Source organism: Pholcus phalangioides, unplaced genomic scaffold (assembly GCF_987345545.1).
Source record: "Pholcus phalangioides strain wild (caught in Gottingen) unplaced genomic scaffold, Ppha-v1.0 ptg000022l_1, whole genome shotgun sequence".
Classification (NCBI taxonomy): domain Eukaryota; kingdom Metazoa; phylum Arthropoda; class Arachnida; order Araneae; family Pholcidae; genus Pholcus; species Pholcus phalangioides.
The window spans coordinates 28,570,333-28,585,539 of record NW_028301615.1 but is presented as its reverse complement, the minus strand read 5'-3'; the positions used below and the strand labels follow the sequence as shown (position 1 = coordinate 28,585,539).

Below are 15,207 nucleotides of genomic sequence, written 5' to 3'. Positions count from 1 at the left end.
GAGGACTCCCGCATATGTCGGAATATAAAAAAAATAATTTTATTTACCATAATAAAACGAGGTAGCTATGTTTCAACTATAGAAACGATAGTGATTATTCCAAATAATACATCAGATTATATACAAAAGAGAATTATTCACAACTCGAAGGAACCCTACAGATCATTTTCTCTTCGGGCTCAGCGTCTGGTGATGGTGGACCTGGAATTGACCTGAGGGACCTCAAATACTTTATTGTGGGCTTCAAATCAATTTAACCTGAATATTAATACAGTAATTATAAACTGTAATTGAAACAGTAGACATATTTAAGTGCAACCAATTTTTCAGCTAGTTTTTGAACCATTAATACCTTAATTTTTAGTTATATTTCTTTCCTTCCATAAATTATAAATGCCTTTTTTAGTGCCTATTTTGTGTATGTTTAGTATCTTTTTTGCCTGCCTATTTCGGCCATTTTTAGTGCCTAAACTTTCGGACTCTTTTGATTACGATCCCAATTATCAACGCGTTTCTGAAATAATAAAAAAGTAAGTTCTTTCTCAAAGATTTTTTCACCTCTTCAAGATTCATGTTCGTAACTCGAAAATTTTATTAGTCGAAAAGTGACTACATAAAATTATTTTGGAGGGGCCGCAAAAATTTTTTCTGCAACGCACCGTGAAATTCCTAAGCTCGGCCCTGACTGAAAGGGACCATCTACATCATAGTTTCCCAACCTTTTTTATCCCACCGCCCCCTTCTTCAGAAATTTTTTTCTCCCATCGCCCCCCAACGCAATATAACTCATAGGAACCTATGTTATACTCGAGCTTCTACCGCCCCCCTGGAACATTCCATCGCCCCCCAGGGGGCGTTAACGCCCACGTTGGGAATCACTGATCTACATGGTCCGCTGGACCATTACCTCCTACAGATACAGTATCTCTAGGAGGTAATGTATTAGCCCGGTTTACATGTACAATATTGCGGTAGCATTGGGAGTTCCCGCACTGGCTTGACGACATTTTTCCCGCGTAGGGAGAAAAGAGTGAAGAAGAAATACTGTATTTGCATCCTCTATCTTTCTTTGAGATTTTCGCGGTGCATACCACTTTCCCATAATTCTTTGCGATTTTTCCCTATTTCGGGGTGAAGGAAACAGAGTTGTCAGGTTGGCAGTAGTTTTCCCGCCAAATTGAGCTTGTTTGAGAAAGGTTCGGCGAGAACTTTTTTGGCTTTGGCAGATGGCGGTTTTTTCCAACGGTGTTCGTGACAATTTTCTCTCTTATTTTTTAATTTCCCATGTAAACAGGGTTATTACGTTGGCATTGCGGACAAGGTGCTGCCTTTTTGAGGACGTGCAGAAAATTCAAGGTCATATAGATCCGCGCATTTCCCGCGCACGTGCAGTGATGGTAACTCATGGGAAAAATTGGCCAAAATTTATCCAACGGGGAAATTTCTATGCATTTGTGGGAAATTTTAAGAGTTTATCAAACAAAAGAATTTTTTGAAAAAACAAAAAAAATGCAATGCAATACTTTTCTATTGTAAAATACTTGACTACGTATTTCCCCGGTAGGTGGCAGGACATTTTCGAAACGTGTGGGAAAAATTTAGCTAAAAACGAAATTTCGCTCGATGAGGTTACCCCATCAAGGTTGAAATTTTAGCACTTTTCTTTGTATACTTTTAACCCATTAAGTGAGACCCCTCCCCCCCCCCCTCCCATTCATTGGCAAAGAAAAAAAAATTAAAATTTGGCATGGCAAATTTTCTTACTAACCGGCGTCAATGGGTTAAAATTTATTTTAGTTGTGCCTAAATGAGGAACAGAAGAAGGCGCCTAATTATATTTCGCTCCCCCCACTGACAAATACCTGGTACACCACTGGTTAAAAACCTTCGTAGGAGCCTGTATACCTTGGAAAATTATTCCGATATGTAAAAATTCGCGAGTAAGACACTGTCATAATAAATAGGTGAAAAGAATATCACTTCCGTAATCATGCTGGCCTAGGCGGCCGCCCTGTATACAGAATTACTCCGGAAAAATAACTACAGAATCAGGCCCGTAACTTGGCTGGGGCAACCGGGGCGCTGTCTCAGGGCACCGAGCTTAATAGGAGAGGTGGGCTCTGCCCTAAAAAAGGTACACTAATTTTCATGCCCCCCCCCATAAAGGTGAGGCAGACAGGGCTCCATCCCTGGGGCCCGAGACAATTCCCACTATTTTTTGTTTTTTTTCCTGCTATAAATTCACTAGGGAACATAGGCGGAGATAGACTTGGAAGTCTGGGGGGGGGGGACACGGTCATCAGGGATCATTCAAGTATTACGTCAGCATCGGGGGGGGGGGGATGAGGGGAGTCAGTGTTTTGCTTCGGCCCGGGGGCCAAAGAGCTTACGTTGCCTTTTGCGACAGACCCTGGGTGTCTCGCGGTTTCTCAAGTTCTCCAGTGTTTTGCTGACTTTTGCTGACAAGGAGGGGGGAAGGGGTCAAAAATGGCTGAAAATCTGCTAACGTGATACTTGAATGGCCTCTTATTGCTGGGGGCACGATCAGTGCCGTCTTAAGGCATGGGCCCACCCGGGCACGGCCCGGGGGCCTCACAAAATTTGTTTGATAGGGCCTCAGCAAAATCAATTGGCCAGGGTGCCCATGATACTCTCAAAACGGCCCTGGGTACGATGATGATGATGTCAATTCATCTATACATATATGCATTAGATCAGTCGACTTCACTTTTGATGCTGGGTATCTCCGCCCATGCTATGGAAGAACACATTTTTGGCGATAATTGGCGATGTCCCGTATTTAGAATCTTAATTCCTATATTTCTATCAAGGAAATATGGTCAGACTATCGATGATCGTCAATGTCCCGTATTTTAAAGATCGTATTTTTTGCGATCAAGTATGGTTAGCCTCATCACAACACAATTTCAGTACCCTCCGATGACGTCATCGTTATGAACACAGAAAAATGTATATTTCTCTTTTCCGGTGGCAACACGTTTGATAATATGACGTCATCCATTGTTTTGCTTTTATAGTTTGTAAACAATGCCCGTCGTTATTGAATTTACTGCCCACGTCTTCCTCGTGATTGTTTCGGCTCCCATTGAAGGCAAATATGGCTGAAAGCGAATTATAATATTCGTGAGATCGCACCGAGAGTTCGTGATTCTTCGGAACGCGCCGAGGATCCGAAATGAGGCAGCTGATTTCATTCTTGTAATAAATAGCGTACAAAGCAGTTGTAGGTTTGAGATGTCGTGGGAGCCATGCAAGAGGTAGTGCTGTTACATTCCTGTGGTGACACCGAATTTAACAACGGCCGCAACTTGACTGCCAATTTCAACAAAGGGAGTGGCTGCTACACGAAACTCCAGAGCGCCACCACGTGCAGCAACTGCTTGAGAGACGATTTCAATCTCGACAACACCGCCGCCGCCACCACCACCAAAGAGTTCAATCCTTACAGGGGAGGAGAACCAAAATCGCCAAAGAGGAAAGCACCTAGGAGGTCACCTTGTATCTCTGCGCTGTTTTCCTTCCTGTACCGTTTCCTCGTTGCTTTTCTGAGGGCCCTGTGTTTTAGGTTGCCCCGAAACAGCATAGACAATGAATCCTTGTTGACCGTTGACTATAACAGTTGTAGGAACAAGGCGCAGTGTGATGGAGGAGGAGGAGGAGACGGGGAAGATGACCACGAGTGTCATGTTATGCTATTGCATGAGAAGCTGAATCCTTGCCGAACTTCGCTGAAAAAGAACCACTCTTATGTGGAGATACCATCCTCTAATAAAAATGTGTCTCGATGTAAGGTCATCAAACCTAATAACGCAAGCGTTGCTGTAAGTAATGTGGAAGTGATGCATGATTTGTTTTTATTTATCGTTTGCCTTGTTACTTGTCATGCAGGGCTGCCTTACCAGACACAGGAACTCTAGTTTATACAAACAGTACAAATGTAATTCAACCATAACAAATCACTCACTTCCCTTCTGAAATATAGATGGCAGCACTGAAAAATCAAACACAACACTACATATGCACTCAGACTGTTAGGTTCACACACATATATACTTCCGCCACAACTCACTAGGTAATAAATCGCCCATAGATGGTAATAGACCTGAGTTGTGCTCGGATTGAGACGGGAGCAAAGAACACTGCTATAAAATTATAAAACTTTAAAATTTTGGGGGCAGCAAAATAATGTTTGCCCTGGGCAACAAAAATCCTTTTATTTTTCATACTGACCACAACTCAGGGGTATCGCCATGGGCAATTTACTACCTAGTGAGTTGTGCCGGAAGTGTAAGTATGTGTTCCTAACAGCGTGAGTGTGTATCTTGCGTTGTGACTGATTTTTCATTGCTGCCATCTATGTTTCAGAAGTGAAGTGTAATGATTGAATATATGTGCTGTTTGTAGGCCTGTTGCTCTCTGTGGTGAGACTTTTTAATGGGGAGATTTGCTCGCATTCGTACCTTGAAGTTGGGAACCACTGAAAACCAACTTCAGCCGACCGCCACTGCAGCAACAGTAGGGTTCAAACCTGCGGTCTTACGATGTGAGTCTCATTATGACCACTTGACTGCCACATCGTCAAAAAAATAAAATAAATAGTGGAATGCTTCATGTTTGTGCATGTCATCCTTGCGCAGGGGCTATGATAATTTTCTCTATATAATTTCAATTTTAGTATATGTACTGCCGAAGCGAGTACAAAATTTTCATCTCTGCCCCCTACCGGGAGCCTCGAATGCCAGTAAAGTTCTCTACTATCTAAGCCAGTGATTCTCAATCAGTGCTCCGCAGAACCCATGAAGCTCCTTGTGCACTCTCCAGTGGCTCCACAGCCGCTGAGGAAAATAAAAAAAAAACCAGTAAAATTAAAAAAAAAATTACCATAAATATTTTTAAATGTTAAAAAAATCAGTAACTTTGATGAATAATTAAGAAATGGGCCTACGGGGGCTCCACTATAGAGACTTTTTTACTAAAAATGGCTCCGCGAGTCAAAAAAAAGGTTGAGAACCGCTGATCTAAGCTATAGTGACATCTATCTGACAAAAATCCTAGTTACGGCTAAATCCTAGCAGTTTTTGTAATTCATTTTCATAAGAACATCAAATGAAACAGCTATAGTATAATTTCTTTCGGACATGTGCTGGCGATTTTTTTCCTTTGGCCCGAAAAAGGCCTGAAAGTATGACGAAAAGTCACCAAAAGTGAAACAAAATCTTATTTTCATGCTTCTGACATCTTTCTTGTCAGAGGAAAGAAGTCGCCAGCACATTGCCAAAAAAGGGCTAACATTAAGTTATGGCTGTTAAAAAGAAAAAATGGTGATGAAAAACAAACAGCAAAAAACAACAAAACAACGTTCTTAGACTTAATAAGGGGATTAAGATTAAAAATATACCATCCTAGACCAGCTACAAAATTGAAAATAATATAACTGAAGCCTCTGTTTTAATCCTAGAATACTAACTCTATCACTAACCTGACTGTGTGTCAGAGACATAGAGGTATAGGCAGTTAACATGCAGTTTTATCAGCTTTTTTTTATTTAGTGTTCTAGGGTTAAATGATAAAAGGGTCAGGAAAAAAAAGGTAGCGGTTTAATAAAAACACGATTGTGGGCAGAGCCATAGCGTGCCTTCTCAGGGCCCCAGAGCAGATTTTTTTCGGGTTATTATTATGCAAAATAAGTCGATTTTTTTGTTAGCCGCCCCTTCCCGTTTGGCTTGGGACCTTGGGTCAGTTATGGGTGTGATTGTGGGATTAAAATTATAATATTATTCAAAAAATTAATTTAAATATGAAATGCTTGCAACCTGAGTGAATCCGTATGTAATATGAATTTGCGAACAAATTCCAAATGATATATTCTAAAAAAAAAAAAAAACGTGAATGTAACATACTGGGGAAATGGCATGTATGATAAAACGTACCGCAAACACGAAAAAACTCTGAAAATGTGTGCGTGCTAACGGACTTGACAATTTCAAATGCAGCGGTAAAGCCTATTATAATTACTAGCAAACATCAGAAGGTGAGGTCACTTTCAGACGATAACCCCAATAGCAAAAGAGAAAATATCAACCCAGAAGCTAAAGGAATAGTACTAATAATAGCCAGCCAGGGGGGGGGGAAGGCAATGGAGGAAAATGACAGACCAAGAAAAAAGTTCACAAGACCAGCCTGGCTATAGTGAAAGGAAATTGGCGTAAAAAGTTGTCAAAGAAATAAAAGATTATACTATTGCTACTTCACCGCACACCAACTCCGGTCATATATCGCCATACAGCAATTTCCAACTAGTGGAGTTGGGTGGGAAATGAAGGCTCCATCCATCGGTGGTCGCCCTAGGTTCTGTAGGTAAAGAACTTGCTTCTGATGTTCTATGCCCGGATTCGAACCCATGGACTTTGATGGTAACCTTCATAGTGGAAGACGATCATCTTTACCACTGCGCCACTCGGGCGCTAAAGGATTATACTGTAGCTGTTCCATTCAAACAGGAAACCTTGATGAGTATTAGTCGAAGATGATAGCATGAAAACCCCCAAAACAGAATATGCCGGAATATGCAACGTACGTTGCAAAACAATCAGTTTTGCTGCAGAAAAATCTAGAAAATTTTGAAATACGGCTGTTGATGCTCAATTTTACGAACTTCCAATTTACAAACTGCTTGTTTTTACGACCTAATTTTCTGGTACAGACTAATATACTATTTCTTTGAACGCCTTTTCCCATCTAGAAACTTTCAATTTTTATGAACTAATTTATCTCGTTTGTACAAATTCGTAAAAAGAAGTGCAACTGTATATTGATGTATCATTGAAAGGAAAGTTTCGGCGATGTAGGTATTGGTGTCAAAACATCTATGTTGGTGTTCCAAAATTATTATTTAACTGTTAGCTTACTGAATTTTCATGAAACGACCCCATCCCTATTGATTCCATTTTCATTCCTTGATTTACAGATCAGAGAGAGCCAAGTGAAAGGTCAAGTTATTGCATCAAAAGGCAAAGACCAACTCACAGCCACAAAAGCAGTCGTTGACAAAAGCAAGCAGCAACTGAGAGAAGTCTGCGACGATGTTACAAACATCAGAAGTGATATCAAAGCTGCCAAGAGGCTGTTTTCAGAGGTCGAGAAAGGTATAAAAGAATACAAGTGGGATACATTCGCCAGAGATACTTGGGCTACTGTGGAGCATAACGGACAGATAACGTATTTTCCAGTTTTGTCCGCCCCACTTTATGCCAGCCCTTATCAGAAAATGTACAGCGAGCATAGAATTTTCATTGAAGAAATGAAATTTCATTTCAAATGGAATCATGGCATACTTCTGTGAACGAAATTTGCTGTTGCATGCTATTTAAGTGTGTATAGAGTTTAATCAAAATTGTGTGTAGATTCTACTAGCTGGTTTTTGATATGGACGGGCTGTTAATTGCATGCAGATTTATTTTATTTCACGTTACATGAAATTATTGTGAAAGTGTTGATGTTTCAGAAGCGTGGTTGAAATCTGAGTGTTTGACATATATTTAAGAATATATATATATATATCTGTATAACACGTTACTCGATTCACGTTGTTTCTCTCCCGCACCAAGTTATTGCATCCACATAAGAAAAGTTCTATGATTGGATCAAGATACTATATTATAATCTTGTTTAAAGAATTATCGATACTCATGAATATTACCTGATTCTTCATTTTTGAAGATATGGATTAAACTTTCTACCTTCTGCTTCTTCTATTTGCCACCTGGCAGTTGAGTGGTTAAGGTGTGTGCTTCTGACTGTGCAGGTCTGGGTTCGAATCCCAGTTCAAGCATGGATATCTACTGATGCTAACAAATTCCCTGGACAGATCTTAAAGATCTCGAGAATATGTAATGATCATGTTATTATAAAAAAAAATTAAATTGAATTGCAGCAGCAGCTGTTCTAAAACCCTGGGGGGGGGGGGGAAGCACCTATTTTATGAACAGGGGCCATCTTATTTGCATAGTGGCTCATCGGCCAAACTAATGCAGGACTTGATATATCAGGAAAATATTTAGGCTCCAGCAATATTATATAGGCACCAGTGTTTTTTCCTGACAAAATTCATACAAAATAGCATATTCTTTGATTTCTATAAGATTTAGGGACCCCTTTCCATGCTAGCATATAGGCTGACACAATTTCAGAAAATTTTGGGACTAAAAATCAGTTATCAAAATAAAAATAAAAATTTGGTGCCAATCTCAATTTTCTAGTGACCTGGCACCTGGAATTTGTCCAGCCCTGAAGTAATGTACATTTTTTAGGTAGATCTTGACAAATCCCAGGTTCCAGGTTGCCAAGACAACTATGAAATCTGTATCGGCACCTAAAATTTTCTATATGTGATTGATAAATCAGTCTAAGAATGATGCAAAATTTTCTGATTTCATAATGATGTGTCTGTCTTCCAACATGAAAATGGATCATCAAGTCTCGGAAAAGTATAACCCCCCATTACTTTGAACTGTTTTTCTGGGGGGGGGGGACTATTGTAGGCTCCTTAGAAATTTGCCTGGCACCTAAATTTTTTTTTGATTTGTCAAGTCCTGATTTTAGGCAGGTGCATGTCGCCGCTGTGGTGGTCGAGTGGTTATAGTGACGGACTCGCGATGCGAGGATCTGGGTTCAAACCCCACAGTGGTGGTCGGTTGAAGTTGGTTTTCTGTGGTTCCCAACTTCAAGACGCGAATGCAAGCCGATTTCCCTGTTAAAAAGTCTCGCCACAGAGAGCAACAGGCCTACAACATTACAAATATTCAATCATTACACTTCACTCACAATTTGAAGTATACATGGCAGCACTGAAATATCATACACAACAATAGCTACACACTCAGACTGTTAGGTGCACTCACTTTGTTCCAGACTCTGTCACGAAGCTGGCTGGAAGAGATCTCAGCAACGGGATAAGTCCGGTGGCAGAGACCCTGGCGTTCATTCATTCATTGGCAGGTGCATGCTTGCACACATTATCACAGCTGATGAACTGATATCAAAATTTATCACTGAGAAAGGTCCTGGTGCTTTAGTGGCTGCCCTGGGATTTGTAAGGCACCACTGATTTTTTTAGTCAGTGTACTTTTGTTCCTGTTACAAAGGGCATTTCAAACATTTATTGGAAGCCCAAGGCAGCTCCTTTGTTGCCTCCACGTTGGACTGTTTCTAGTACCTAGGACTTTTATCTTTGCATTGAGACAGAAGTGCATGTAACCGTTTTTTACTTGCTCATTCAGCACATGTACTGTGTTTTTGAGGAAGGGAGGGCACCAGGCTCAGAAATGTCTTGGATGTTGATGAACAGAATCATTGCATCTGTAGCTCTTGTATGCATGTTAGGGGTTCCTACTGTTATTCAGGTTTAATACATTTGCATGGATGTTTAATACAATTAATGGGAGTAAAGGTCAAATATATGTGCCCAGTATTTTACCGGATAGAATAGAATCATTATTTTCCATGTTATCTCTTGGGGGGGGGGGGATAACCTCTATTGCTCCCATCTGGATCTGCACCAGATCTACAGTGGTCTGGATCGGGGGGGGGGGGCATGTAGAACAGGTCCTAATTTATTCAGATTAGCTAATATCTACTGTTAAGACGAAAAAGATGACTGTAATTCCTTGGTTAATGAACGTTTTGGCTTGCAAACTTATCAGCTAATGAAGATTTTTTTCCCCTAATTTTCTGCCTCAGCTGACAAACATTTTTTTAAATATTAATTCACGCGCTGTTATATAGCCACATTGTAAGCTGAATGTTAGCTCCAATCATCATCAGAATTACTGTCACTGGAGCCTGATTAACTTAATGTCCATCTCCAAATCTTTTTTCCAGAGGTGCGTACACTTCTCTTCCTGAAATTCTTTGGATCATTTCATGTAAAATGAAAGATTTAACAAATAGAAAATGCATTAAAAAAAAAAGGAGCCTACATTTTCAGAGCATGTGTTCTTTCAGTGCAAGATTCTTAGCATCAAGCCGAACAGTCTGGATATTCTAGAATATCTTTTCCATTTGTGTGTATCAGATACAAAAGAACTGAGTTGACAAAATCATAAATGTATGGGGGCACCTATGAACTCAACTGAGTTGTGGAGGTGCTGGTACCGGAGTTACCGGAGCTGGAAAGAGACAGATCCCTTATCTTCTCAGGATGTTCCTCAAGGAAAATTTCACAATTTTTCTTATCTTTTCTTTTGATTCCTCTCGTAGTAGTATCTATGTAAGGTTGCCGGGAAAGGCCCATGTCCAGTGACAAATAAGATGAGCTTGCATGACCAGCCCCTGCTCCTTACTTTTTACTTTCTTTATAACTTCATGAGTTGATCTTTCTGACGCCTCCAGCATATCCCAATCCAGCATTGCAAATTTACTATTATGTCCCTCCAGAGGAGTGATTTGGTGTAAGAAGCTGGATATAAGAGTTTGTTGCAAAGGATTCTGGTAATGGTCGCTTCTTTGGCTGCCACATCTGCTAGCTCGTTTTTCTCACTGGCCATTGTTGGCTTTTACCCAATAGATGTGTATTGATGGGTGAGATACAAGTATGCTCTTGAAGGAGTTGCCAGAGGAAGGCAAAATATGTTTGGCTCTTTCTTAGGGCATCAGATCACCCCTTTCCCCAACCACCACCAATGTAAAACATTGATTTGTTTCTTTTGTCCTAAGTTATTTATGGAGCAAATGCATTTATGACAATAATGCATTAATATTGTTATTCACACCAAAGTTTAGATTTAGATCTTTTTGTTATTGGTTATGAGGGTATATTTCAGTATTATTGGTTGTTAAATGTTCATTACATATATATATGTATTTATTTTTCTTCTTTTCACTAGTCTTTGTTTTCTTTTTGTTTCCAAAGATCTAGGATAAAGGGCATTATTCTGTTTTTCAAATCAAATTTTTATTTTATCAATGTTTTTATTTTTCTGTATATTTGTCGATAATAATCTTTATATTTGTGTCACATTTTATTTTTTTGTTTGGTTATTTGAGTGTATAATCTTGAAATGCATTTTATACATGCGTTTTAAATAAGCACCATACTAGATATTGCACGGACGGTTTAATCCTGATAGCAGCTTCCTTCTGCAATGAACATTTCATTCATGAACATTTAATTATAGAAATTCAAGTACATAACTATAATTTTTAATAAGGCATAAAGGTTACTGGCAGTGCGACAATATGAGTAAAATTGTATTAAAATGACATAAATTTAAACCACATTCAGTAGAACTCCTCTTTATAACCCAACCTTCTTTTTTATTAGGAGCTGTCTGTCAACGGACCTCTGTTTTTTTCAGTGATAATTTTTTTCTCTAGTGACGACAAAAATTATCGCAAGTTGAAAATTCTCTGAAAATGTTAATGAAGTCAATCAAATTACAAATAACTATAATTTTCATTGTCTATTTGTCTTTCAAGTAACTTGACTAATTTTGTGAAGTTAATACAGACAGAGCCATGGGGGAAGTCAAATATTGCCTTCAATTTATTTATGCAAAATAAACATGAGTTTATTTATGAGACAGAACCATTACCAATCCTTTGCCATAAACCATCATATACATACCACAATCTCTTGAGAAAAACTTTCTGAAAGTTATGCTAAGGCAAACTTCATCTTTGGAAAGAAAAGTTGGTTGCGTCCTCCAGAGGGATCAAACCCGGTGCTCTTACAATCTTGGCAAGTAACAGTAACTAATACACTGGAGAGAGAGACAACTTTTTACCCTTACAACACTCATATTAGTGTGAAGCTCTGGGTAGAGACATAGAGTACAGAGATGTTCCCTCTCAGCCCATATGAGTGGAGGAGAGAGACTTAGTGGATATTAGGAATCAAACCCCAAGAGGACCCATCTGAAGTCATCTTGAAAGTTTCTTGGGGCATATAAAAAGTCTGCTGTAAGAGGTCCTGATTCTCGGAGGAGACAACAAACTTTTCTTTCCAAAATTCTCAGCAGTTATACCCAGAATATCTTGTTATTTGTGTGTTGTGGGCGGAGAAAATAACATTTTTCTGTACCACAATCTGTTGTTGAAACATGCACTGATGCAAACACAATGAACTTCAGTGGTTTCTTTTACTAGGTATTTCGTGGCTACACACTGTTCGTGTATTGGAGTTGGACATACAAATATATAGTTGCAAATAATTCAGAATAGTTACTTAATTTTTGTGTTCAGGTTGTTAACAGTAACATTCTCAATATTAACTGGAGATTCTGCATAATTATATCAGATTAATCTCATTAATTATTGATGATGGGGTATGCAACATTTTTGTGATAAATTAATATCTAAAAGAATTTCTTTTTAAAGTTCCTTATGCATATTATTCTCACTTTAGAGTTTCTATATGTTTTACTCTTGTTTTCCTGTTATACTTTTTGTTTGTTTTACTTTTTCCTTTTTATGGTTGTTTTATAGACTATTTTAAGGTGCTAATTTTTTTAGATCACTGACAATAATTGTCTGATGAAAATGTTGAAATTGAAGACTTGAAAAGTCAGATGGTTAACATCAACTTTTGTTATATACCTTAGGATGGAATATAGATTCTGATTATAGGCCTATGACACCTTTCAGGATTAAAAGGACTGGAACAAAAATTATCTAATAAATTGTATTATTATATCAATTATCTTGTGTTATTGAAGCTTAGAAAAATATATATCAAAACACGTATACCCCCAAAGCAGAATGTTTTGCATTGTTCTGCTACAAGCTCTCAGTTGACTGAAAATTTTCTGCAGTAAAAATTCCAGTGATGGTGTTTTTTAAGTAGAAGAATTCTTTTCTTGAAACTCTTATGAGATTGTTCTGTGATATATGTCACAGTTTCCAGCATGTTCTGCTTTGGGGATAAATCCTTCTCCATTAATGGACAAAGACAATATGTTGTTTTTCGGTGAGAGATATATTTCAAACCTTATTACTGTATCTGGAGATGATGGTCTGAATTGTTTTTTTTTAGTTATTACGTTTCAAAGTGAGAAATTTTCTTTTCTTTTTTGACATGTAGTGCAGTATTTAAGAAAGCTTTCATCATCTTCTTCTTTTTATTCATGTAAAATATATTGTACTCCCACTTCTAAAGTGACTTAACTCATTATAGGAAACTGTTCATGTGTTTGCAACACTTGCATAGCTGCTGTTGTTGGAAATAATACCAGTTATAGCTGTTGTATGCACAACAACAACTATAACCAGTGTTGTTTCCAGTGATGATAGGTATGTGCATGTGTTAGAAACATAAAGAACAGTGTCATATCAATAGTTGACTATCATCCTCAGTTGTGTCGTTATAGAAGAGTGGCGGTGTGGTATTGCATGGTGTTTAATTTTATCCTTGTTGTTATACATATCATATTATCCAAATAATATTGATTCTCTCTGATTCAGATTTTATTGATTCTTTTTTGGTCATAAAGTAAAATATGCATGTCTTTGATATTATATAAACTTCCAATTTTTGTATATTTTACCCTCTGTAACACGAGGATGAACATTGGAAAAGTTTTGTATGATTTATCTGTGATACATCGAATTGATATTTATTAGTTTTGCAGTAAGGCCTGCATGAAAGTAGAAATGGGTACAATATGATAAAAATTTTAGAAAAAAAGGATTAAACTTAAGATAATTAATATAAATGAATGTTTTCAAGGTGCGTAGGGTTTTTCTTCTATCGAATCCGCCCTTACCAAACAGGAAAAGATAAGTAAAGTCACTTTTCTTCACTGATTGATAATATTTCTTTACTTAATAAAATCTATCGCACTACATGTGAAAATTTTCTGGAAAATTATTTCATAATTTAATTGCATTCTCAATGTGGAATTTAAATGTAATGAACAGAATCAATACCTTAAACTACTTTCATAAAGGCAGCAAAAATGATTTTTCAGATATTATTCATATATCTTCCCCATTCCATACAAGATTGAACTGATTTTAATATTGTGATTTTTTTTATGGACTGTAATTTTGTCTAATGAATTTTTGAAGACTGATTTCTGTCATCATTTCTGTTTTTTTGATATAGTAATCATTTTTAGTTGATTATAATCTGTATAATTCCTGTATTTTGGGGTTTTATATGTGGACGATAATTGAGTTACAGATGAAAGAAAGAGAGGTATCATCTATACCAGTGGTTCTCAAATTTTGGAAGCCCATGGCCCGGTTGGTTTTGTTTTTGTGAGTGGAAGGCTCAGTCATACACATGACTAATGTGAAATAAAAAAATGAAACGGGGAACCACTCACGGCCCAGTTTGACTGATGTCAGGGCCCGGAGGTTGAGAAACGCTTATCTATACGATTATAAACGAATATCAATTTGATGGAGAATAATGCTCTCCTTTCTAATGGGAAAAATAAAAAGGAAAAAACCGTTTCCTTCTAAAATATGAAAATTATTTTTGAGAGAGGTTTATGTTATATCGAAATTGTTATCCTTGTCCTGGTAGAGGACACTTTCAAAACTATTTTATTCCTCTTAAATGAGGGATTCCCAAAGTCTTTACGTTCACGAGGCGCCCCTTAGAATATTACAGCTGCATAGGTGCCAACGATTACGATTTTTTAACCGTATTAAAATCTTCCGGCTGGAAACCAGATTTTTCATATCTTTATTGAAAAATCCCTAAGGAAAATATTCTTTCAGTGCTCTTGCAATTGCAGGATGACCACGTTTTCTTCAGAGAAATATGATAAATTAGGATTTCAGGTATGGGAAATCAGCAATTGTCGCCAAGTATGATAGCAAATGTTGCAAATTACTGCTAAAATCACCGAAAAATTACCAATGGTGGGAAATAGAGTGCCACTGCAAATCATGGTGGATTAAAATGAATTTTCCGAAAAATTGATAATTTTAATCCTTGATTTCCAGTGAATAATATAAAAACATTCAAGTAGGCTTCTTTGAAAATTCGGAAAAAAATGGGACATTTTTATTTAAAAAAACTCGAGACTGACAAATCAGGGAATGTTCTTAAAAACAGTTCATATGATATCACTCTGCAATACTGAAAAACAACCAATTATCCCTTTTATTTGTATGATATTTTTTCTTCTGTTCGAAATCTTTCTTCACGTGATAAACTGCAGATTTTTCATGTCTGGG

General features: G+C 37.7%; 1 protein-coding gene and 1 non-coding gene across 2 annotated transcripts; one reads left to right on the top strand and one right to left on the bottom strand.

Moving 5' to 3' along the window:
- Window positions 1-3,056: 3,056 nt before the first annotated feature.
- LOC149070143 (uncharacterized) lies at window positions 3,057-14,081 on the top strand. The gene is made up of 2 exons (XM_089249575.1): window positions 3,057-3,842; window positions 6,989-14,081. The coding sequence occupies exons 1-2, from the start codon at window positions 3,270-3,272 to the stop codon at window positions 7,361-7,363; spliced, it is 948 nt and encodes a 315-aa protein (XP_089105701.1). The 5' UTR covers window positions 3,057-3,269; the 3' UTR covers window positions 7,364-14,081.
- LOC149070144 (U6 spliceosomal RNA) lies at window positions 4,614-4,720 on the bottom strand. The gene has a single exon (XR_016195097.1). It is a non-coding gene; the product is annotated as a U6 spliceosomal RNA (small nuclear RNA).
- Window positions 14,082-15,207: the final 1,126 nt, after the last annotated feature.

Coding starts and splice junctions, on each gene's coding strand:
- LOC149070143 (XM_089249575.1), top strand. CDS start 3,270: ATGCAAGAGGTAGTGCTGTTACATTCCTGTGGTGACACCGAATTTAAC. Junction 3,843..6,988: donor CTAATAACGCAAGCGTTGCT/GTAAGTAATGTG, acceptor CTTGATTTACAG/ATCAGAGAGAGCCAAGTGAA.